This window comes from Heliangelus exortis, chromosome 31 (assembly GCF_036169615.1).
Source record: "Heliangelus exortis chromosome 31, bHelExo1.hap1, whole genome shotgun sequence".
Classification (NCBI taxonomy): Eukaryota; Metazoa; Chordata; class Aves; order Apodiformes; family Trochilidae; genus Heliangelus; species Heliangelus exortis.
The window spans coordinates 345,182-366,834 of NC_092452.1; the positions used below are offsets into that span (position 1 = coordinate 345,182).

General features: G+C 52.1%; 2 protein-coding genes across 11 annotated transcripts in view; both read right to left on the reverse strand.

The window, feature by feature from the left end:
* Window positions 1-13,051, reverse strand: part of ATF7 (activating transcription factor 7) — a 190,655-nt gene extending 177,604 nt beyond the window's left edge. Inside the window, exon 1 of one of the 7 annotated variants that reach the window (XM_071729523.1) lies at window positions 12,865-13,051. Coding sequence is in view for 1 of the 7 variants with exons in the window: in XM_071729522.1 (XP_071585623.1) it covers window positions 4,402-4,467 (66 nt within the window). In the remaining 6 variants the exon portion in view is untranslated. Of the gene's footprint in view, window positions 1-4,401; window positions 4,483-11,446; window positions 11,761-12,864 lie in introns of those variants that run through there. The other 6 variants (XM_071729526.1, XM_071729524.1, XM_071729527.1 and 3 more) reach the window with 6 other exon arrangements.
* Window positions 13,052-14,160: 1,109 nt separating this feature from the next.
* ATP5MC2 (ATP synthase membrane subunit c locus 2) lies at window positions 14,161-16,921 on the reverse strand. 4 transcript variants are annotated; one of them, XM_071729363.1, is made up of 5 exons: window positions 16,892-16,921; window positions 16,244-16,304; window positions 15,522-15,593; window positions 14,447-14,607; window positions 14,161-14,350 (listed from the first exon to the last, which is right to left on the reverse strand). In XM_071729363.1, the coding sequence occupies exons 2-5, from the start codon at window positions 16,280-16,282 to the stop codon at window positions 14,236-14,238; spliced, it is 387 nt and encodes a 128-aa protein (XP_071585464.1). In that variant the 5' UTR covers window positions 16,283-16,304; window positions 16,892-16,921; the 3' UTR covers window positions 14,161-14,235. The 4 variants fall into 4 exon arrangements, with proteins under 4 accessions (XP_071585464.1, XP_071585463.1, XP_071585462.1 ...); XM_071729362.1 differs by lacking the exon at window positions 16,892-16,921 and having other exon boundaries at window positions 14,447-14,622; XM_071729361.1 differs by lacking the exon at window positions 16,892-16,921 and having other exon boundaries at window positions 14,447-14,631.
* Between the last annotated feature and the right edge of the window lie 4,732 nt (window positions 16,922-21,653).

The window sequence follows — 21,653 nt, forward strand, 5'->3', positions numbered from 1 at the left end:
GTGCTGTGCTGCTCAGAGACTCAGAATTTTCAGGGCTGGAAGAAACCTTTAAGATCTTCCAGTTCCAAGCCCTCCCCTGCCATGAGCAGGGACACCTGGATGGTGTCCACCTCACCTGGATGATCTTAAAGGTCCCTTCCATTCCAGGATCCTATGTTTGCAAAGCCAGGACAAGAGGGACACTTCTCCCTTTCTCCAGCACTGCCCAGCCAGGGGTGACAGAGCTGGGGACCTCTTCTTGAGCTTAACTTTGTCCTTTTTTTGCTGGGGACGTGGCCTCTTCCTACTTCTGACACAGAAATAAATGAGAAACATCATGCAGGGTGGCTCAGAGCCCAGCAGGACACTGGGCTGCCAGGAGTTGTGGGGCTGTTCTGCAAACCAGGGAGCATTTGGGGCAACTTCTTGAGTGAGAATTCAAAAGAATGACAAGATTTTGTTTTGAAGATGATTATTGGTCTGATGAAAGAAGAACTGGAGACAAGCTCCATGACTTGGAGGCTTTGGAAAATCTGAGTCAAGAGTGTGAACGTGGTGGTGCAGACACCACATCAATTTTGGGTGCAATACAGCAAGGAAGCTGCAGATTGCTTAATAAATAATTCAGTCAGCAGACCCACCTGAAACTTGCTGGAAGAACTCCCTGGTGAGGAGTCAAAGGAATTAAAGAAGAAAACCCCTCAAAACAAATACAGCTATCAAATTAGCATTCATAATTTGGTGAGCAATGCTAATCAAATTAGCATTGACACACAACATAGGTGGGAAGTCCTAGAGAGGATGCTCAGGTTCACATACAGACAGGATGATGCTGTCACCTTTAAGTAAAATTGAAATAAAATGGAGATTTTTAGCCACCTGGGTGGCTCTGGGTACTTGCAAGAGCTAGCAAAGGCTGCAAGTATCCAAGGAAAGCCAAACCTTCCCATCCAGAAGAACTGAGATGCCCCACCAGCTCCCCTGTTTATGATGAAGAACTTGGCTGGGCCACTGGGCTGGGGATAAGGTGGTTCTGCTTCCCTCAGTAATCAGGATTTCCACTTCTTTCAAAGTTGAATTCTTCCTGCAGATATTAAAGGCAGACCATATGCTACTTGTTCCCCCTGGTAAATCAGTCCATAAACTCAAGTGGTCCCAAAGCATGTTAACTAACCCATTAAGAAAAAACCAAAGCCTGTTATCCTAGTCTAGACAGACACCTAGGGGTAATATTTTAACTCCCTGAAAAGGAATTAGACACATTACATGCATCAACAACAGCAATGAAAGACCAGCCTTCCTGAAAAGGATTTCCCCCAGGATGTGTGTTGGCACCTCATGGAACCCATCTCAGAAAAACTTCCATTTGGAAAAGAGTTTGGGGAAGAGGCAGGAGAAGCAGGAGAGAGGTTTTCCAAAGCACACTGGGCATTTCTGGATCCTCTCCAACGTGTTCTCAGCTTTCCAGAGGAAAGAGAGATTCAGAGGGCTGCCTGCAGGCACAGGACAAGGCATGAGTTGGGTTGGCAGCATCTTGATGCCACAGAAAGGGTCACACTCAGCTCCTTCATTTTCTTCAGTGTTAGAGGCCACAAGAAGACTTTCAGAGAACTCCAAATGCCCACACCCTAGTGGTGCCAGCACAGGCCAAGACCCAGGTACCAGCAGAACGTGGAGGTTTGGGTGTTCAGGAGGGTTTTTTAGGGCCAGACTCCAGCTGAATCACTGACAAGCAGCTGAGGTCTGGCAGCAGCCTCCAGCCAAGGTTTGTCACTCTGAGTCATGGCTCTGCTGGGTTGGGAAAGTCACGAGCAACCACAGCAGGGAGGAGGAGATCTGATGGCCCCGTGGCCTCTCTGAAGGATCCTCCCCTGCTTCTGGGGGTGCTCTGATGTCTGCACCCACCACTGGGCTCCTCATCCCTCCCACCAACTGGAAAGCACTTTGGTTTTTTCCTGGATCACCTCAAATCACTGGGGTTGTCTTCTCTGGAGACATTCCAAGCCCTCCTGGACAACTTGCTAGAGGTGTTCCTGCCCTGGTTGGGGGGTTGGACTCTGCTGAGGTCCCTTCCAACCCCTGACATTCTGTGAAATCTCAAAAAAAAAAAAAAACCAAAACACCAAACAAACCCAGTTTAGCCTTAAGCTGGAAGAAACTCCCCAGTCATTAACTCTGCTGGAGGTTGGGGGCTTGAGTTGGTATGAAAAATGCTCTAAAAATAAGGCTCTATTGTTGTCCTTGCATGTCACTATTGTTATGGCAGGAATGTCTCTGCCCAAGGCTCCTGGATCTGCAGGGCAAGCTGGAATACTCAGGATCCCAACGAGTGCTTGGGTGAAATCAAAAGAAATTGTCCTGCTGCCAGTCTGCCAGCACAAGCTCCCCCCTTCTCCAGCACCAGCAGGTTTACTGGGATCCCAGTAGAAGGCCCATTTCTGGTTCCATCCCATCAATCACAAGGATAAACTTCATGTTAATACGACCACAAAATGAAAGCTTAGAGGTTGCACCAACCATGGAGCCAAACCAGAAGAGCTGCAGAGCCACCTCCTAAAAATAGACTTGGAGAAGAACAGAAAACAAAAGCAAACTGCAGGCTCTGCTGACAGAAGTCTCTCTCTCTCTCTCTCTGCTAAGATTTACTGGCCTGGGAAGACCTGGATGAAGAACAAAATGAGTTAGAAGAAAGAAAACTGCCAGAGATGGGGACATCAAGAGAAAGGACACACCAAGGGAGCTGCCTGGAGGAGAAGATTGTCAGTGCAGAATCCCAAGGCTGCTGTTTGAATATTGCCCCCCAAAATAAAACTTTCCCCCCAAAAAGAGAAGGAACTCTTCCCCCAGAAGGGATGAGCACGGGGCACTACCATAAAGTTTGCTTTCTCCTTGATCAAACCACTCAGCTCCTCACTGCTCTTCCACTTCTGGTGTCCCAGTTCAATGTAAAAGGTAAAATCCCAGCTAGGAGTTAACTTTTTTTTTTACAGCCAGCCCTGCATGGGATTAATTCTCAGAGACTAATGAGTCGCAAGGCCATCCCAGATCAATTTGGGTAACTTTGTTGAGACCTGGGAGCCATGCCAAGAGCATTAACAGCCCGAGCTGCAATACAAACAAGCCCATTCAAACCCAAATGGTGCTCAAGACACTAGAGCAAGCCCCAAGGACAGGCAGTACACACGGTTAGAGGGAAGGAGAGATAAAACCACAATAAACGAGATTATTATGGATGGCTGAGCAGAATCTGGGGCTGTGGCATACATCTTGCTGCAGGAGAATATACAAGATTGCAGGCAGGCTGGAGACAGAAGCTGTAATTGCCACTGGGAGAAGGGAAAGAGAGGTTGGTTGCAATCAAAAAAAAAAAAAAAAAAAAAAAAGAAAGAAACCAAACTGCTTTTTTTGGGGGGGTAAGCAGGAGACTGAGGAAGAAGGAGAAGGAAGTCTCAGGCACTGCCCCCAAGCTCTCAAAAATAGTCAGAGATTTCCCACTAAAATGCAAGGAAGGAAACATTCTGCTGCCTTGAGACTGTTCCAGGAAAGGCTCTTTTATTCTTTTCCAAAGGGCAGTCCTGAACAGCTCTCTGCCTCCAGCTTCCTGACCCCGGGGTTTGAGGAGGTTGGGATCAGCAGGGTCAAAACCCATGGAAGGGAACCCAGAGCTCCATCAGCACTGAGCTGGGGTTCAGTGTCAGCACCCCCTGTGCTGCCCTGGATCAACCCCCCCGGCACAGCCATGGTTCTGAGCACCACAATTCAGCACAAAACCAAAAGGGTCAAGTTCCTCCTTAAAAATCATCTCCCCCCCAAAAACCCCACAAGTCACTTGAACATCAAGGGTTTGCTCTCCAAAGGTGCCCAACCTGCCCTGATGGGCTCTGCCAAGGTCAGTTTGGCACCTGCTGAACCTCAAACTGAACCAGGGACTTGGGAACAGAGCTTGTTCTGCACCTCTGGGTGCCCAGAGCCCCAAAGATTTACCAGCCAGATCCCCAAAGATTTACCACCCAGATCCCCAAAGTTTTACCACCCAGAGCCCCAAAGATTTACCACCCTGATCTCCAAGGATTTACCAGCCAGAGTCCCAAAGATTTACCACTCAGAGCCCCAAAGTTTTACCACCCTGATCCCCAAAGATTTACCACCCAGATCCCCAAAGATTTACCAGCCAGATCCCCAAAGTTTAACCACTCAGATCCCCAAAGATTTACCACCCTGATCTCCAAGGATTTACCACCCAGAGGCACTGAGAAAGATGTGAAGTTTTCCAAGGAGAGGCCACCACCAAGCTGGCTGAAAACACACCAGGCTCCTGCTACTCCTAAGCTTTGACTTTTAAAGTTATTTTGGGGAGCAAGGGCAGAAGTGTGAACGTTGGCTTGGGAACCAAAAGGCTACAAGACAGCTTAAAATTGTCACCTGGGCAAGCAGGCCAAAAGCTGAGGCTGTAAAATCTGCTTTGGAGGTTTTAACACCCTCCCTCATCCCTTCTCAGCTTGATAAAGCAAAACCCAAGTGTATAAAGTGGAATACTGGCAAGGAACTGGTTGGCAGTAAAGCTCCAGGAGTTATCCTCCAGCCCAGGGTGAAAGCAAAGTCCCAAGAGTTCCCAGCTGTGGGAGAGGATCCCCCCCTGGGACATGGGGGACACAACTGCTGCCCACCGGGGGGCAGGGGGAGTGGTCCTGGGGGGCTGCCCCATGGAGGGGGGGGGGCTTCATAGAGATGGAGGGAGGGGGTCCCCAAACCCCTTGGGGGAAGAGGGGGGGTCAGGGAAGGGCCCCAGTGGTGCTGTGGCTCCTTTGGGGTGTCACTACTTTTGGGGGGGGGGGGGTCCTGTTCTGGGGTGTTCCCCCCACCTCACCCCTTTGAGGAGGGGTCTCCATGGGGCTTTCTGAGGGTCTCCTCAGCCTTGGGGACAAAAATGAGCTCAGGGTTCCCTTTGTGTGTCCCCCCCCCTGTCCCCAAGAGCATCCCAAGGAACAAGAGGACAGGATGGAATGACGATGGGGAAGGGGACTGGAGATGAGTTGTGGTGGCAGAGTGGACACAGCTGTCACCCAGCATCACCTCAGGGCCTGTTCCTGAGCCAGCCCAGGATGCCCTTGGCCTTCTTGGCCACCTGGGCACACTGCTGGCTCCTGGTCACCTTCCTGGCAATCCCAGGTCCCTTTCTGCCACTCTGTGCCCAGCCTGGAGCTCCCCATGGGGTTGTTGTGTTGAACCTCATCCCATTGGGATCAGCCCAACTCTCCAGTCTGTCCAGGTCCCTCTGCAGAGCCCTCCTGCCTTCCAGCTGATCCACACTCCCCCCCAGCTTGGTGTCACCTGAGAATTTGCTGATGAGGGACTCAATCCCCTCATCTAAATCATCAATAAAGACATTAGAGCTGGTCCCAACACTTCAGGAGGTCCTGAGGGACACCTGTGTGCAGAGGCCTTCTCAGGTGTTGCTGAGGAAGTCAGGTTTCAGGGCACACATCCTAGATGATCCTTGAGGTCCCCTCCAACCTGACATTTTCAGATTCTGTGATCCTCCTCTGAGGGTCAGATTCCTGAAAGAGAAGAAGCTGCTGCTCTTCCAATACTTACTCCAAGCAGCACGTTGGCAAAATGCTCCTGAGAGGCAGCAAGGGTGCTCTAGGTAGGTGCCAAGGATCAGGTTTCTGCCATGAGAAGGCATCTGGCCAAAGGGTAGAAAATCCAACATAAAGCAGCAAGTCAGCAGCTTCTCCAGGAGAGAAGATGGAGGAAAGACCATCTCCAAAAAATTCTTTGTGTGCTAAACTTGCGTTTTCCCTCCCAATTCCTGGAGGAAAGATGGAATCTGTGGGATGTCCCCAAGGTATTTCCCAAGGGACACAAAAGAGGCACCAAACTCCAAGACCCCAGCAGTGGGCAGAGCCTGAGAGCTCCCTGGCAGCACTGAGATGTTTGTGTTGGGTGGGAGCACCCACCCAGCATCTTTAAGGTTGGAAAAGACCCCTAAGATCATCAAGTCCAAGCATCCACGTCCTGAGAGGGCCAAGAAACCAACCCATGTAAAACCAGGTTTTAAAAAGGACCAACCTAGATGAAGCTCCTCCTGCTAGTCCATCTTTTTAATGTTATTTTTCATCTCTTTAGAAATCCTCTCCCCTCACTGGCTTTGCCCCAGCAAACTGCACGTAGCTGATCGAGCTAAATTAAAGGAAAAATTAAAGTCTTTTAAGGCCTTTTTTTAAGTTTAAAGGAAGAATTAAAGCTGAGGCTCCGTGGAGAACAAGAGAGGCTCTTGTGTAAGCAACAACCAATGCATAAAAACCAATGGATAAAACTCTTGTCAGTGAATTAAAATCAACTGAACAGCCCCAGTGGGACAAGGGACAAGGCACAACACTCCTGCACTTTCAGATGGTCATAAAGGAAAAATATTTTGTCCCACCTGTTATTATTTACATCATGTGTGAGCATTTTTTTATACATTTCACCTTGCCAAAGGCACAGAGGTTTTACAGCTTCGTTATTTGAGATGCAAGGTTTAAAAAAAAAAAAACACAAAACAACCAAAAAAAAAAAAAAGCATCAGAGGGGAGCAAGAAATATTCTGGATAGAAACAACACCTTGGAAATCCAGGTCATTATGGTGAATTGTTTAACTGGGAGTGCATTCTGCCTGCAGAGTGATTGTGGGGAACAAAGCAATGATTTTCCACTTCAGCTGACATAACTCAGGCTGTGAACCCTTGCACTGGTGAAGGATGCAGGACCCTAAACGTGGATCACCCAACCAGGCACTCTGAGGTGCATTAAAAAGAAGAGTTTTCCAAAAAGAAATCTAAAGGGTATGAAAGGAAAAGAGGGAAAACATCCCCGTGGAAGAGGAATGAGCAGCCCTCAGGAAGTTTCTCACCACCTCCACCAGAAAATGTAATGTAGCAGCTCATGAAAACGCTGCCAATACGCCCAGGGTTGTGCTAAAAAAAAAAAAAAAATTAAAAAATAAAAATCACATTTCCTTCATTTGCTTTGCACGTGGCTCCTGCAGAACGAGGCCCTGGCTGAGGAGCAAGCCTCCAGGTTTCTAACAGTGCACTCTGCCATCTAAAGACCTCTAAATCCAACTCAGGTTGTAGATAAAACTTCCCCAGCCTTGTTTTCACCCCCCTGCTAAGTCTCTGCCTTCAGATTTTCAGGACCCAACAGTGAACTCTGGGAGAGCTGCTTGTGAATCTCATGTCCCTCTGCCCCAATGCTCCAAGAAAAATCTTCCTACCACAGGACCAGGGGAAGAACAACCCCTGAGGGGCTGCCAAGGCCCTGCTGCAAGGAGAAGAGCAGAACTTCAAGTTTCACTGCAAGGAGATGAATTGGCAAAGCTTTCCCTCCCCAAACTCCAAGCTATTTCAAGCTACTTCAAGCTCACCAGCAAGCAGGTCAACCTCACTGTCAGAACTTCCAAGGGTTTCCAGCACCTTCAGCTGTGGACAGGAGCAGCTGGAAGAAAGGATCTGTTGGAAACCACAACACTTTTAAATAACTTGAGAGCATCACCCGCCCGGGGATGGGAAGATTTGTTCCCTTCTTTCTCAGCAGACTCAGCACCACCAAGAGCTTTTTGGCAGAAAACCCAAAAGCCTTGCTCTGCTCCGAGGCTGTTTTACACAACTTTGGAAAGGCTTGGAGGGTGTAAGTCAGCTCAGAATGGTTACACAGGTATAAATATGCTCGTTTGGGCACTGCTTGCTCCCTACCCCTGCCAAGTCCCCGTCTCGCCAAGTCCTTCTCACACCGCGCTCGGTGAGGGACTGCTTTTTTTATTATTATTATTATTCTTTTAAATAGTAACAATGGTATTCAGAGTGAGGTCTCTGCCAGCCAGGGCTGCAAACATTCTCCTTAAGCTTAAAAAAAAAAAAAAAAAAGAGAGAAAAAAAGAACTGTGCAAGAGCAAAAGGCAGGGAAGTGGCGAACTCTGCAGCTTTACACATTTTGAACTCCTGCCCAACACGAGTTTCATACCCGAGGAGTTCGAACTTTTTTTTTTTTTTTCGGGGAGGAGGGGGTAGAAAGAGGAAAACGCCTCTTGGTTCAGCTCCTCCTTGAGGTTTGGAGCAGGGAAGCCAGGCTGGCTCTGCAGAGGGGTGCCCGGACCAGCTTTGTTTATTCATGAACCAGCTTGCAACGGGGTTGGCACCGCAGCTCCAGCGCTGCTTTTCTCCTCTGGCTCCAGGGTGGGACAGCAGCTCCGGCATTCCAGGCTCCAGGCAGAGCCCTTTGCAATCCCCAGGCTGCTCCCCGGCAGCCAGAGGCGTTTTTTATCTCGGGTAAAACTCACTAAATGGCTGCTGTGGCCTGGGAGTTGGGCTCTGCGCTTGTCCCCAGCTCCTGCTGCGGTGTGGAGCAGGAAAAAACCCCCAAAAAATTAAAAAAAAAAAAAAAAAAAAAAGGTGGGGAGGGAGGGAAGTTCACCCCGGATAATTCAGCCCAGCTTTCAAAAAAAAAAACCCAAAAAATTTAAAAAAAAAGAAAAAAAAAAGAAGGTGGGGAGGGAGGAAAATTCACCCTGGACAATTCGGCCCAGCTTTCAAAAAAAACCCCCCAAAAAATTAAAAAAAAAAGAAAAAAAAACAAAAAAAAAGAAGATGGGGAGGGAGGAAAATTCACCCCGGACAAATCCAGCTCCATGAAATAATTAGCCAGGATTAAAATTAGGTTTTCAACAACCACAGGGGGTTGGGAGGTGGTTTGGGTGCTTCAAACCCAAACCACCCCAAAAACCCCACGAAGAAGCTCTTGGAAGATGATGAAATTGAGCTCCAGAGAAGCAATTAAGCCAAACTCCCGCCAGCCAAGACTAATTGCAGCAAAACACACTGTAAATACCAGCTCCAAAGAGGAAAAATAAACCCTGAGTGCATGAACATCAAGCAGGAGGAACCTGGATGGATCCCAGCACCTCCAAGGGCTGTCAGGACCTCCTGGTGTCCCCAACATCTCTGCTCTCGGTGACAGCTGCCCCTGCAGGGCTCTGAGGAGGGTTGGGGGGACAGAAACAGCTCAGCCAGCCTCAAACTCCTGCTAGAAATGTGCTTTTTAGTCTCTATAAGCAGCTTCCCACACACCTTCCCACCAAACAAACCACTTCTGCTCCCCTGGGGGGAACCTGTGCTCACTTTTCTGCTCCCTGGGGCCGGCGGTGCTCACACCCAGCGTGTTACGAGTTCCTTGAAACCAAACCCAAGAAAACAGGATTTAAAAGGGAGGTAAAAAAATTAAGAAGGTTGCAGGAAGCAACAGGTCTCCAATGCTGAAGGTCTGGAACCAGAAAGAATGCTTTCTCCCAGGGCTTCTTCTCAAAACAACTCAGGAGTTGGGTGCGAAGTGCCTGGGGGAAGAGCGGGTTTGGCAATCTGGCCTCAATCCTCAAAAAAAAAAAAAAAAAAAAGCCTCAAGAAAAGTCAGAAAGATAAGTAAAACAGAATGTGAAAAAAGCATCCCATGTGATGCAGCAGCAAATGAGTCCAAAAAAAAAAAAAAAAATCCAACCCAGAGATCCTCTGCTGCAAAAAAAAACCACCACATGCCCCAGGAGGGCTGCCAGGAGCAGAGCGCCCTTGCTGTTTTCAAAATGTTTCCAGCACCAAGAGGCAGCGAGCAAAGGATGTGTCCAGGCTACCCCAGTCCTCACCACCTCACCCCCAGAGGAGCTCTGGTTCATCACCTGGAGCCCTGCAAAGTGGGTGGAGGAGGATGGAAAGAGGATCTGGTCTCTTCCTCACAACCGTCCCTGCTCGCGCTTCTCCACCTTCCCAAAGCGGGGAAGGGAAAGCTCCTGCCTGCTCCACACCACAAACTCAAATCCTGAGAACATCCTCCAGAGCCAGAATCTCCTCCACTCAGGCTCCAAGGGGTTTTGGAAAAGATGGGAATAAATTAAGGGGTTTTGGGAGGTTTTTGGTTTTTTTTTTGAAGCCACATCTTCTCATTCTTGCCCTCTTCCTCCACATCCCCGTCACCTTCCTGGATTCCAAGTTAACTCCAGACTTGCAGCAGCCCCAGGAAGCAGCTCAAAAAGAGTGAAAAACACTTGCAACCTACCAAGGGGAGTTGAGAGTCTTCTAGAAGGGCACAAAAAGACTCAACAAGTTCATTTTCAACCGACAACTTCATAAATCACACACAGAAAGAAAAAAAACCAGAGGACTAAATACGCGGAGAAGACTGGGAAGTACAGAACTTTGAGAAAACAGAAATGTGAGCAAGAAGAGTAAAAATTAATGTCAGAAATACCAGGGAAAGTTAAGTTAGAGTGAAAGACAAGTTACAAATGGAAGGTTTTACATCTTTGCCAAAAAAACTTTCCCCCTTTTTTATAATCCAAGGAGACACAGAGCAAGAAAGGGAAAGTCCAGCTCCACCCCACATCCAACTCCCAGCAATCTGGTACCAAAAGGATATTGGCAAATTGGAAGGGATTCAGGAAAAATAGAGTTAAGGAGCTGGAGGGATTGATTTACAAGGAAAGATTAAAATAACTTGATGCCTAGTTGAGCTCAGTGGTAACTGAGGTGGCCATGAGCCTTTTTTTTTTTACAGTTAGTTGACAGGGAAGCGCCAAAAGGGAGAGGAAGTGTTTAACATGCTGCAGTTGGGTAGAACCAAAGGACTGGCAGGCAAGGAAGGAAAATCATGGCTGCCTCAACACCCTCCCAAGGTTTATCAGCTCCTAAAACAGTCCCTCAGTTCCCATCCAACTTCGAGGAGCAGAAATAAAATGCTCCTCTGAGCACAGACCATCCCGGCCACAGGTAACGGCGAGAAACCTCACGGGTTGACAAGGATCCCTTTCTCCCCCTCTTGAACCTTTTTTGAGAGCAAAGAATCACTCCAGTGCCCCCCCAGCTCATGAAGTGATTAGAGTTGGCAAGGGTAATTACCCTGGTTGGGTCACAGAAGGTGAATATGAGCTCTCACTTGAAGGAAACGAGGAGCAAAGATGTTAACCCCAGTGCTGAAACCACCTCCCGCCACCTTCACCTCCACGTCCTTGGTTTCCACTGAAAAAAGAAACCAAATCATAAAAGAAAAAATCCAACACGTCCAATATTGTTGAGAATTGCTGAATTCCCCTCCAGAAATGACTGCATTTTAGTGACACCTGTTTTAAAAGCTGTTTTAAAGCAGACAACCCTTCAGACAGTGCCTGGCAGGAGACAAGTCCCTGCCCAAGAGAGCAGTGAGGTGAAATAAATAAACTGGGAAACTGACTGAAGTCTCAGTGACACTTTTGTGTGGCACTCCTGGAAGTCACACTGAAAATGTTGCTTTTCCAGGGACCTGAGCAAGGAAAAGAAGTGCTAACTTCATGAAGAAAGGTAACAACAGTGAGCAAGAGGCCACAAAGTAAGAGGCAGAAAGAGCACAACGGGGAAAAAGCTGAGCAGAACAAGGAGGTTTTGTTGTCAGGCACGTTTCAGCTCACCCCTGAGCCAACCCATCTCTCTCCGTGAGGTTGAGGGGCTCTGTCCTAAGATTCCTGGCAGGAGGAACAGGACAGCTTGGAGAGGTGAGCCAAGCTTGAGCAGCAACAGATTTCTTGGAGCCAGACGAGCAAGTGCACGGTGAGAACCTCACTGCTTCAACAAGCTCGCAGAACTTGGAGCTCTCAAAATCCCCCTGCCAGAACTAACTGCTGCTTCAAGGCCAGGGATGAAACTATTTAATTCTCTAATTTCCTGCTGTTTGGATGTTTTCCTTTACTGAGTGCTGTGGGAGTCCCTGAGCACCCCGGGACCCCCCCCAGCCTACACCTTGCTCCCCACCTCCCCCACAGGCACCTACAGCCCCACGAGGTCCTTTCTACATCTGTTTGTGCCTGGGGGTCCCCCACACACAGGCCTGGATCCCCTCCAGCTGCTCCAAAAGAGTCACCACCCTAAGCCCTGGGACACTGCACCCAGCAGGGGACAGAGGCCCAAATAAAGGGGCACCCCCAGCACCTCAAGAGGGTCCCCACAAGGATCCCCCCAGACACCTCACTGCAAGGTCCCCCGAAGAACCTCCTGGATCTACAGCCTCCAAAAACCTCCACAACTCCTCTCACCTTCCCCTGCCCCCTCCACTGCCCCTCAAGACTCCACCAAACCTCTCCAAAGTTTTCTCTTCAGCCTCCCATTGCAAGACCCCCTCATCCCCTTAACCCCCCTCCCCATATTTACAAACCCCCAAGACCCCTTCCAGACACTCACCCCCTATCCACAACCCCTCAAGCCCCCTCATACTCCCCAGGGCCCCCACTTCAGAGTCCTCTCCATACTCCTGGCACCCCATACCCTCCCATATTTCCACCCCAAACCCACCCATCACCCCGGGTTTCCCTCACTTGGGACCCTCCCCAATACCCTTGACCCCCTGTACCCCACTGACCTTCCCGAAATCCCCTCATTTCCCGGGGTCCATTCCCCCACCCCCCCCCCCACTACGTCGCCTCCGGGCTTCCCCCTCAGGCACCGCCCGGGCCCCTCGCTGCCTGCATCAGCTCCACCCCCTCGGGGCGGGGCTTATCAGCACCGCGCCCCCTCCTCTGCGCTCCTATTGGCTGCGCCTGCTGCCGCTCCGCGCCTGGCAGCGAGACGATTGGTCGGGAGGCGCCGCCAATCAGCGAAAGGGCGGGGTTTGGCAGTGGGGCTGCCTTCACGAAAACTCGGGGAGAGTTGGGAGGGGGAGGGGGGGCTGGTTGTGAGGGACCCAACGGAGCTCCCCGCGTTCCCCCCTCCCCCCCAGTCCCGCCGCCTACAAATCTCTTTACCCTCCCGGGGCTCCCTCACCACCACCGCCTTCTCCTCGCCGGGGGAGGGAGGGGGGGGGCGGTTTCGTAGCCCCGGGCGGTCCCGGTGTTACCTGAGGGAGGGCCGGGCCGGGCCGGGCCGGGCCGCGCCGCCGCCGGGGCCTCGCGCTGGCTGCCTCGCGCTGCTCCCGCCTCCTCCCCAAGCCCCGCCCCCTCGCCCTCCCTCCCCTCCCCTCACACTCCCGCTCCCCACGCGCGAGACTCTCGCGAGGTTTGGCGGGAGGTAACGGCGCTGCGGCCCACGGGGGGTGGGCGGGGCTTGTGGAAATGAGGCGGGGCTTAGATAAGGGGCGGGGTTTAGGGAAAGGGGGCGGGGCTTAACACACCCCCTGGGGATCGTGGGGACGGGGGGACAATGGGACAGGGGACAATGGGACAGGGGACAATGGGATAGGGGGACAATGGGATAGGGGACACTGGGATAGGGGGACAATGGGACAGGGGACAATGGGACAGGGGGACAATGGGACAGGGGACAGTGGGACAGGGGACAGTGGGACAATGGGATAGGGGGACAATGGGACAGGGGGACAATGGGATAGGGGGACAATGGGACAGGGGACAGTGGGACAGGGGGACAATGGGATAGGGGGACAATGGGACAGGGGGACAATGGGACAGGGGGACAATGGGACAGGGGGACAATGGGATAGGGGGACACTGGGATAGGGGGACAATGGGACAGGGGGACAATGGGATAGGGGGACACTGGGATAGGGGACACTGGGATAGGGGACACTGGGATAGGGGGACAATGGGATAGGGGACACTGGGATAGGGGGACAATGGGACAGGGGACAATGGGACAGGGGACAGTGGGACAGGGGGACAATGGGATAGGGGGACAATGGGACAGGGGACAGTGGGACAGGGGACAGTGGGACAGGGGGACAATGGGACAGGGGGACAATGGGACAGGGGGACACTGGGATAGGGGGACAATGGGACAGGGGGACAGGAAGAACACCAGGGCAGCTCTGAGCCCCAGACACGGGGACACTGTGACAGCTGAGCACAGGACACGGGGACAGCAGGCCAGGGGGGGTGGCCCTGAGCCCGGGTCACAGGGACACGGGGACAGCCCTGAGCCCAGGCCATGCTGACCCCTGTCCCCGGGTGGCAGGTCCTGAGGTGTCCCCAGGGGGTGACATCCCTGGGTAGGGACTCGGGGAGGTGACAGCCTGAGGGCTCCCGGCTGTCCCACCGTGTCCCCAAGCCCTCGGGGGGGTGTCTGGGGGCTCAGGGTGACAGCGGGGCCCGGTGCCAGGCACCCCACGTCCCTTTTGGGGACGGGGAAGCCAGGACAGCACCAAGAGGCACCGAGAAGAGAGGAGGAGCTGAGACCCCCCTTACCAAACCGTCTTTATTCCCCCTCCCCCAGGTGCCAGAGCCGGGTGCCACCTCTGTCCCTGTCACCCTCCTCGTCACATGGCAAAGAGGATGAGGAAGGCCACCATGAGGCAGAAGAGCCCCATGGCCTCGGAGAGGGCGAAGCCCAGGATGGCGTAGGAGAAGAGCTGCTGCTTCAGCGAGGGGTTCCTGCAGGGAGGGGACAGCACAGGGGCTCAGCGGGGACAGGGACACCCCCCAGCCCCCCCCCGGGCTGTCCCCGTCCCCCCGCGTGTCCCCCCTGACCTGGCGTAGCCGATGATGAGGCTCCCGAAGACGGTGCCGATGCCGGCGCCCGACCCGGCCACTCCCACGGTGGCAGCGCCCGCCCCGATGAACTTGGCGGCCGCGTCGATGTCCCCGTGTGACCCGCTGCAGTGCAGGGCCCGGGGGGCACCCCCACACCCCTGGGGGGCACAGGCCTGGCAGACCTCCCCCGGGACTCAGTTCCCACTCCCTGCCCCTCACTTTCCCCTCCCCATCTCTCACTTTCCCCCCCATTTTCTCCCCCATCCCTCACTTTCCCCCTCACTTTCCCCCCCATCCCACAGTCGTCTCCCCCCCATCCCAGTTTCCTTCCCATCCCTCACTTTCCCCTCCCCATCCCTCACTTTCCCTCTCACTTTCCCCCCCATCCCACAGTCGTCTCCCCCCCATTCCAGTTTCCTTCCCCACCCCTCAGTTCCCCCATTCCTCACTTTCCCTCCCCTTCCAGTTTCCCCTCCCCATCCCTCAATTTCCCCCTCATTTTCCCCCCATCCCACAGCCTCTCCCCCATCCCACAGTTTCCTTCCCACCCCTGTTTTCTCCCATCCCTCACTTTCCCCCTCATTTCCCCCCATCCCACAGTCTCCCCCCCATTCCAGTTTCCTTCCCCACCCCTCAGTTTCCCCTCCCCACCCCTCAATTCCCCCCATGCCTCAGTTTCCCCCCCCACCCCTCACTTTCCCCCCATCCCACAGTCTCCCCCCCACCCCTCAGTTTTCCCCCATCCCTCATTTCCCTCCCCATCCCTCACCTTCCCCATTTTCCCCCCCATCCCTCACTTTCCCCCTCATTTTCCCCCCATCCCACAGTCTCCCCCCCATCCCACAGTTTCCTTCCCCACCCCTCAGTTTCCCCCTATCCCTCACTTCCCCCCCATGCCTCAGTTTCCTCTCCCCACCCCTCACTTTCCCCCCATCCCAGTCTCCCCCCCACCCCTCAGTTTTCCCCCATCCCTCATTTCCCCCCCCATCCCTCACTTTCCCCTCCCCACACCCCACGTTTTCCCCCCGTGCCTCAGTTTCCCCCTCTCCAAGCTCCCCCCCCCCCCCATTACCTGCTCATCCCTGCTCTGGGTGAGCTCTGAGCCCACCAGGGGGTGGCTCAGCACCCTGCAGCTCCTCCTCACCTGCAGGACACAGCACCCTTGGGTGGCTTTTTTCTTTCTTTTTTTTTTTTTTTATTTGAGGGGGGGGCATGGGGGGGTGACAAAGGGACATGGGGGGTGAGGAGGGGACATGGGGGGGTGAGGAGGGGACATGGGGGGGTGACAAAGGGACACGGGGGGTGAGGAGGGGACATGGGGGAGTGAGGAGGGGGCATGGGGGGGTGACAAAGGGACATGGGGGGGTGACAAAGGGACACGGGGGGTGAGGAGGGGACATGGGGGAGTGAGGAGGGGGCATGGGGGGGTGACAAAGGGACATGGGGGGGGGAGGAGGGGGCATGGGGGGGGAGGAGGGGGCATGGGGGGGTGAGGAGGGGACATAAGGGGGTGAGGAGGGGACATAAGGGGGTGAGGAGGGGGCATGGGGGAGTGAGGAGGGGACATGGGGGGGTGACAAAGGGACATGGGGGGTGAGGAGGGGACATGGGGGGGTGACAAAGGGACACGGGGAGTGAGGAGGGGACATGGGGGGGTGACAAAGGGACATGGGGGGTGAGGAGGGGACATGGGGGGGTGACAAAGGGACATGGGGGGTGAGGAGGGGACATGGGGGGGTGACAAAGGGACACGGGGGGTGACAAAGGGACACGGGGGGGTTTGTCACCACTCACTAGGACAGGAGCAGAGAGGAGCTTGGCACAGGCGTACATGGCAAGGGACAGAGGGACACGGCTGGAAGAGACACGGGGACACCAGGGGTGAGGAGATGCAGCAGAAGGGGGGGGGGGGGTCTGTGTGTGTGACCCCCCCTCCCCAGGACAGGCAGGGGACCTGGGACACGCGTGTGGGAGGTGCGAGGATGGTGGCTTTGTCACCCAGGTGCCAGCTCCTGGCTGAGGGGCAGAGTGGGAAGTTTGGGGATCAGGAATTTGGGGGCTGGGTTTGGAGGGGGAAGTCGTGGGGGGGGTAAATAAAGGGCTCAGGAAAAGTTCTGATCTTGAGGGATTCTGCCCCAAAAAGGGGAACACTGGGGGGGGGGGGTGTCACAGCCACGGGACCCCCAGCCCTGGGAGAGGGGACGTGGGGACTGGGGGGGGGTTGGGTGTCACCCCAAAAAGCCTCAAAACACGGGGGGGGTGGCTCGTGCCTGTCCCTGTCCCCCGCCACACCGCGGTGGGGGGGTCTCTCTGCGCTGCCCCTCACCCATAAAGGGGTCTCCTCGCTCTTCCCTCGCCCTCCCCGACCCCTCGGGGGGGTCTTTCCCCCCTCCCTTTCCCCCACCAAGCGGGGGTCTCCCCCCCCCCCCCCGAGCCCCTCACCTGAGGGGGAGGACGCGGAGGCGCCAAATGCGCAGGCCCAACCGGAAGCACCAACGAGAGGGAAAGCGGTGACGTAGGCACAGAGCGCCGCCCAACCCCTCCTCTTTTTCCGCAGCGCCGCCTACCGGGCGGGAGGAAACAAAGGCGGGGGAGGAAACCGCGCGCCACCTGGCGAGCGGGGGAGGGAGCACGTCACGGAGGGGGCGTGGCCTAACGGAGAACGGGCGTGGTTTGGGGGGCGTGGTCTGGAGGGAGGGGGCGTGGTCTGGAGGGAGGGGGCGTGGTCTGGAATGGCGCCCTCTGGCGGCCAAGGGGGGGGGGGGTTGCGGGCGCCATTTTGGGGGTACGGGGGGGAGGGGGGGGGGGGACACGGCCACCCCGGGAATGTCCCCGAAAAATGGAGGGGTGGGGGGTGTCACATGTGCGTGAGCACGTGTGTGAGCACGTGTGTGTGCACATGGATGCGTGTGAGAGCGGGGCACAGGGATCACGGGTGTCGCTGGTGTGTGACACGCCGATGTCCCCAGGGTGGCATCTGGGACCCCGGGGGGTGGCAGTGGGGGACCCTTGGGTGCCATCCCCCCCCCCCCACGACCCCCCCCCCCAGGAGGGTGATGGCGGCGACGGGGAAGCGCTGGCGGCCAGCCGGGTGCCACCAGGATGTCACCAGGATGTCACCAGGATGTCACCAGGATGTCACCAGGATGCCACCGCGTCCCTCCGCCTGACACGCGGCCCCATCAATTACGTCCGATTGCTTAATTAGGCACTGATTCAGGGGCCCAAATGGGATGACGTCATCAGACCGGGGGGGGCACCTAAAAATGGGAAAAGGGGGCCTGGGGGTGTTTGGGGTTTTGGGGGAGGAAATGAGACCGCGACCCCCCCGAGCTGTCCCCTCTTGTCCCTTGAGGGGGGGTCTCATCCCCAGAGCGAGGGATTTTTGGGATGGGGGGGGCTCATCCCAGAAGGGGGGGAATTGGACTGGGGGGGGGGGTCTCGTCCCTAGACCAGGATTTTTTTTTTGGGGGGGTGGGGGGGGGTCTCATTCCCAGATCAGCGCCTTTTTTGGGATGGGGGGGTCTCATCATCCCCTGCTCAGGGGGTTTTTAGGGTCGGGGGTCTCATCATCCCCTGCTCAGGGGGTTTTTAGGGTCGGGGGGGGGACAATTTTCGGGACAATTGCTCCCCCCTCCGGGCTTGCCCAGGAGCGCAGCGCAGCGACCACCCCTGGGAACCCCCCCTCCACGAGAGCTTGGGGGGGAGGTCCCCAGATTCTCAACCCCCCCCCCCCCCCAAAAAAAAAAAACCAAAAAAAACCCCAAAACCAAGCCCTCCCCGGCCCGGGCTGCAGTGGATTCTCTGATGGCTGATAAAGATTGGGGTTTTTTTTCCACTTTTCACCTCATTTGCCTCCCCCCCTCCAAAAAAAAAGAATTTGAGCCAAATTGGTTAAAATTTTAGGGTGAGCTCATTTTGAGGGGTGAATTCCACATTTGGGGGTGAATTCTGCTTTTTTTGGGGGGGGTGAGGGGGGGCAACCCCGTGTTTTTTGTCACAATTTTGGGGTTGAACTCGTTTTGGGGAGCAAACTCCGCATTTTCGGGCCACAAGTTTTGGGGGGGAACTCCTCGGTTTTGGGGGTGAACTCCACCTTTTTGCTCCCCTTTTATCGCCCCCCCCTGCTCCATATCGGGGTCCCCAAAGCCAGGGCAGGGGTTTTGTCCCTTTTCCCGAAGGTATCGGGTTTTTTTGGGGTTTTTTTTGGGTTTTTTTGGGGGGGAATGGGGCGATGAATTCCCGGCCCCCGCTGGGTTTGAAAAGCAGGAAAAATGGGATTCGTTCCACCAGCCCCGGCTACAAAAAACAGGGAAAAAGGAACCTCCGGAGCGGCTGGAAATAATATTTAAAAGCCCAGAAACCCCATTAAAACCCGCTGCACTTTTATTCCCATTACAGCCCCCATTAAATCAACGCGGGGGCCGCACCCCCCCTCCCTCCCTTCCGTGCCTCAGTTTCCCCCAAACCCACCCAAGGGGAAAATTTGGGGGGTGGGGGGGGAGGGGGGGCTGGAGCTGCCTCGGAGTCCGGAGCTGTTTTGGGGGGATGGGAACGGCCTCCCCCACCCCAAAAAAAAAAAAACAACCCCGGTGTCCTCAAGGTGCCCCCCAAAAACCCCGGAGCTCCCTCTGCTTTTTTGGGGCTAAACATGGGGTGAAATGGCTGGGAGAGGAGGGACTCGTTTTGGGGTAAAAAATGGCAATATTGGAACAGCGCAGCCCCCCCCCCCCCCCCCCCCCACCCCGGGCTGGTTTCATCCCCAGGGAATTCTGCTCCATCCCGACCCGTTCCTCATCCCTGGGGGGGCACCCAAGGTCACCCCCAAAGTTGGGGGGGGAACCCAAGGGTCCGATCCCCAGGGACCTGTTTGTCCCTGCAGGGGGTTGGGGGGGACACGGGGGGGGAACCCCCACCCCCACCCCTGTCCCATGGGGGCGGCTGAGCAGCCCCCACCTCGGGAAGCGGTGGGTGGAAGTTGGAGAGCAGCCGAGGGAAGGTTTCCATGGCAACGGGGAAAAAAAAAAAAAAAGAAAAAAAAAAGACGAAAAAAAAAGACGAAAAAAAGACGGAAAAAAAAGACGAAAAAAAAAGAGGAAAAAAAAAACGAAAAAAAACGAAAAAAAAAGACGAAAAAAAAAACGAAAAAAAAAACCGAAAAAAAAAGAAAAAAAAAGAAAAAAAAGACGAAAAAAAAAGACGAAAAAAAAAAGACGAAAAAAAAAGACAAAAAAAGACGAAAAAAAAAGACGAAAAAAAAAAGACGAAAAAAAAAAGACAAAAAAAGACGAAAAAAAAAGACGAAAAAAAAAAGAAAAAAAAGACGAAAAAAAAACCGAAAAAAAAGACGAAAAAAAGACCGAAAAAAAAACGAAAAAAAAAAAGAAAAAAAAGACGAAAAAAAAAGACGAAAAAAAAAGACAAAAAAAGACGAAAAAAAAAGACGAAAAAAAAAACGAAAAAAAAACCGAAAAAAAAGAAAAAAAAAAGAAAAAAAAGACGAAAAAAAAAAGACGAAAAAAAAAAGACAAAAAAAAGAAAAAAAAGACGAGGAAAAAAGAAAAAAGAAAAACAGAAAAAAGAAAAATAAAAAAGAAAAAAGAAAAAAGAAAAAAGAAAAAAGAAAAAAGAAAAAAGAAAGAAAAAAGGAAAAAGAAAAAAGAAAGAAAAAAGGAAAAAAGAAAAAAGAAAAGAAAAAAACACGAACAAAAAAACCTAACAAAAAACAAACAAAAAACCTAACAAAAAGAAAAACTGAACAAAAAAACAAAAAAAACCCACGAACAAAAATCTAACAAAAAACCCCCTAAAAACCTAACAAACAAAAAAGAACAAAAAAATAAAAAAACCACCCACGAACCAAAAACCTAACAAAACCCAAAAAAACCCCAACCATCCCTTCCTCCTCTCCAAGATCAAAAAACCCAGGGAAATGATCACAAAACCATTTTTCCCCCATCCTTTTCCAGCCATTTTTTCCCCCTCTGCCTCAATTTTGGGCCTGGGAAGCTCCTTTTACTTTTATTTTTCGAAAGCCCAGATTTGCCCATTTTCAGCCTCTTCCTGGGAAGATTTCCACTAAAATTTTCATTCAGCAAATCCAGCTGCAGCTCCAGGTCTCGTCCCCTTTGCCCCCACGAGGTGTTTTCAGCCCTAAATCCACATTTTCCAGCGATGGAGGGAGAATAAAAAGAGATTTTTTGATCTTAAATTTCCCCTCAGAAGCCTCTCAGGGCCTGGCTGCTGATTTTTGGGTTCTTTTTCCCTTTTTTCAGGTCCCTCCATCCCCCAGTCTGAAAAATCCCCGAAATCTGAATTATTCCCCCTCAAAACAGAGTTTATTCAGGTTTTTTTTGGGTTTTTTTCCTATTTTTTCAGCCAGCTTGCAACAAGAGGAGGAAGAGGAGGTGAAACCTTTTGCTGGTGGGAGCAGGGTGGGGGTTGGCTCTGTCCCTCTAATTTATCATTTTTATTTCCTGTTGTAACTGACAAATTGTTCTGTATTTTATATCAGATCCCTCCAGGCAGAGGGGTTGGGGGATGTGCTGCTTTTTTTTTTTTTTTTTCCCCTTCTTTTTTTTTTTTTTTTGATATTACCTGGCAGAAAAAAAAAAAAAAAAGGCCATAAAATCAAATAATAAAATAAAAAAGTTAAAGAACAGCCAGGGTGGTAATGAGCACCACAGAGATGCTCAATAAACCTGAGCAAGGCTGCAGGGATGGGGATGGAGGGGAATAAAAAAACCACTGGGGAAAAATTCCCCCCCTCCAACCAATTTATTGCCTCAAAAAAAAAAATTCCTTCCCCACCTCCTTCTGCACCAAATCAGGTGTAAATGTAGCCAAAAATCTGTTTGTTTTCTCCTAACCCAGCCTTGTTGCAGCCAGCAGCAGAGAAAAAAAAATAAATAAAATAAAATAAAATAAAATAAAATAAAATAAAATAAAATAAAATAAAATAAAATAAAATAAAATAAAAAAATAAAATAAAAAAAAATAAAATAAAATAAAATAAAATAAAATAAATAAAATAAATTAAAATAAAAATAAAATAAATTAAAATAAAAATAAAATAAAATAAAATAAAATAAAATAAAATAAAAAATAAAATAAAATAAAATAAAATAAAATAAAATAAATAAAATAAAATAAAATAAAATCTTCTGGGGATGGGAAAAAATGAAATTATTCTTCTCTTCACGCA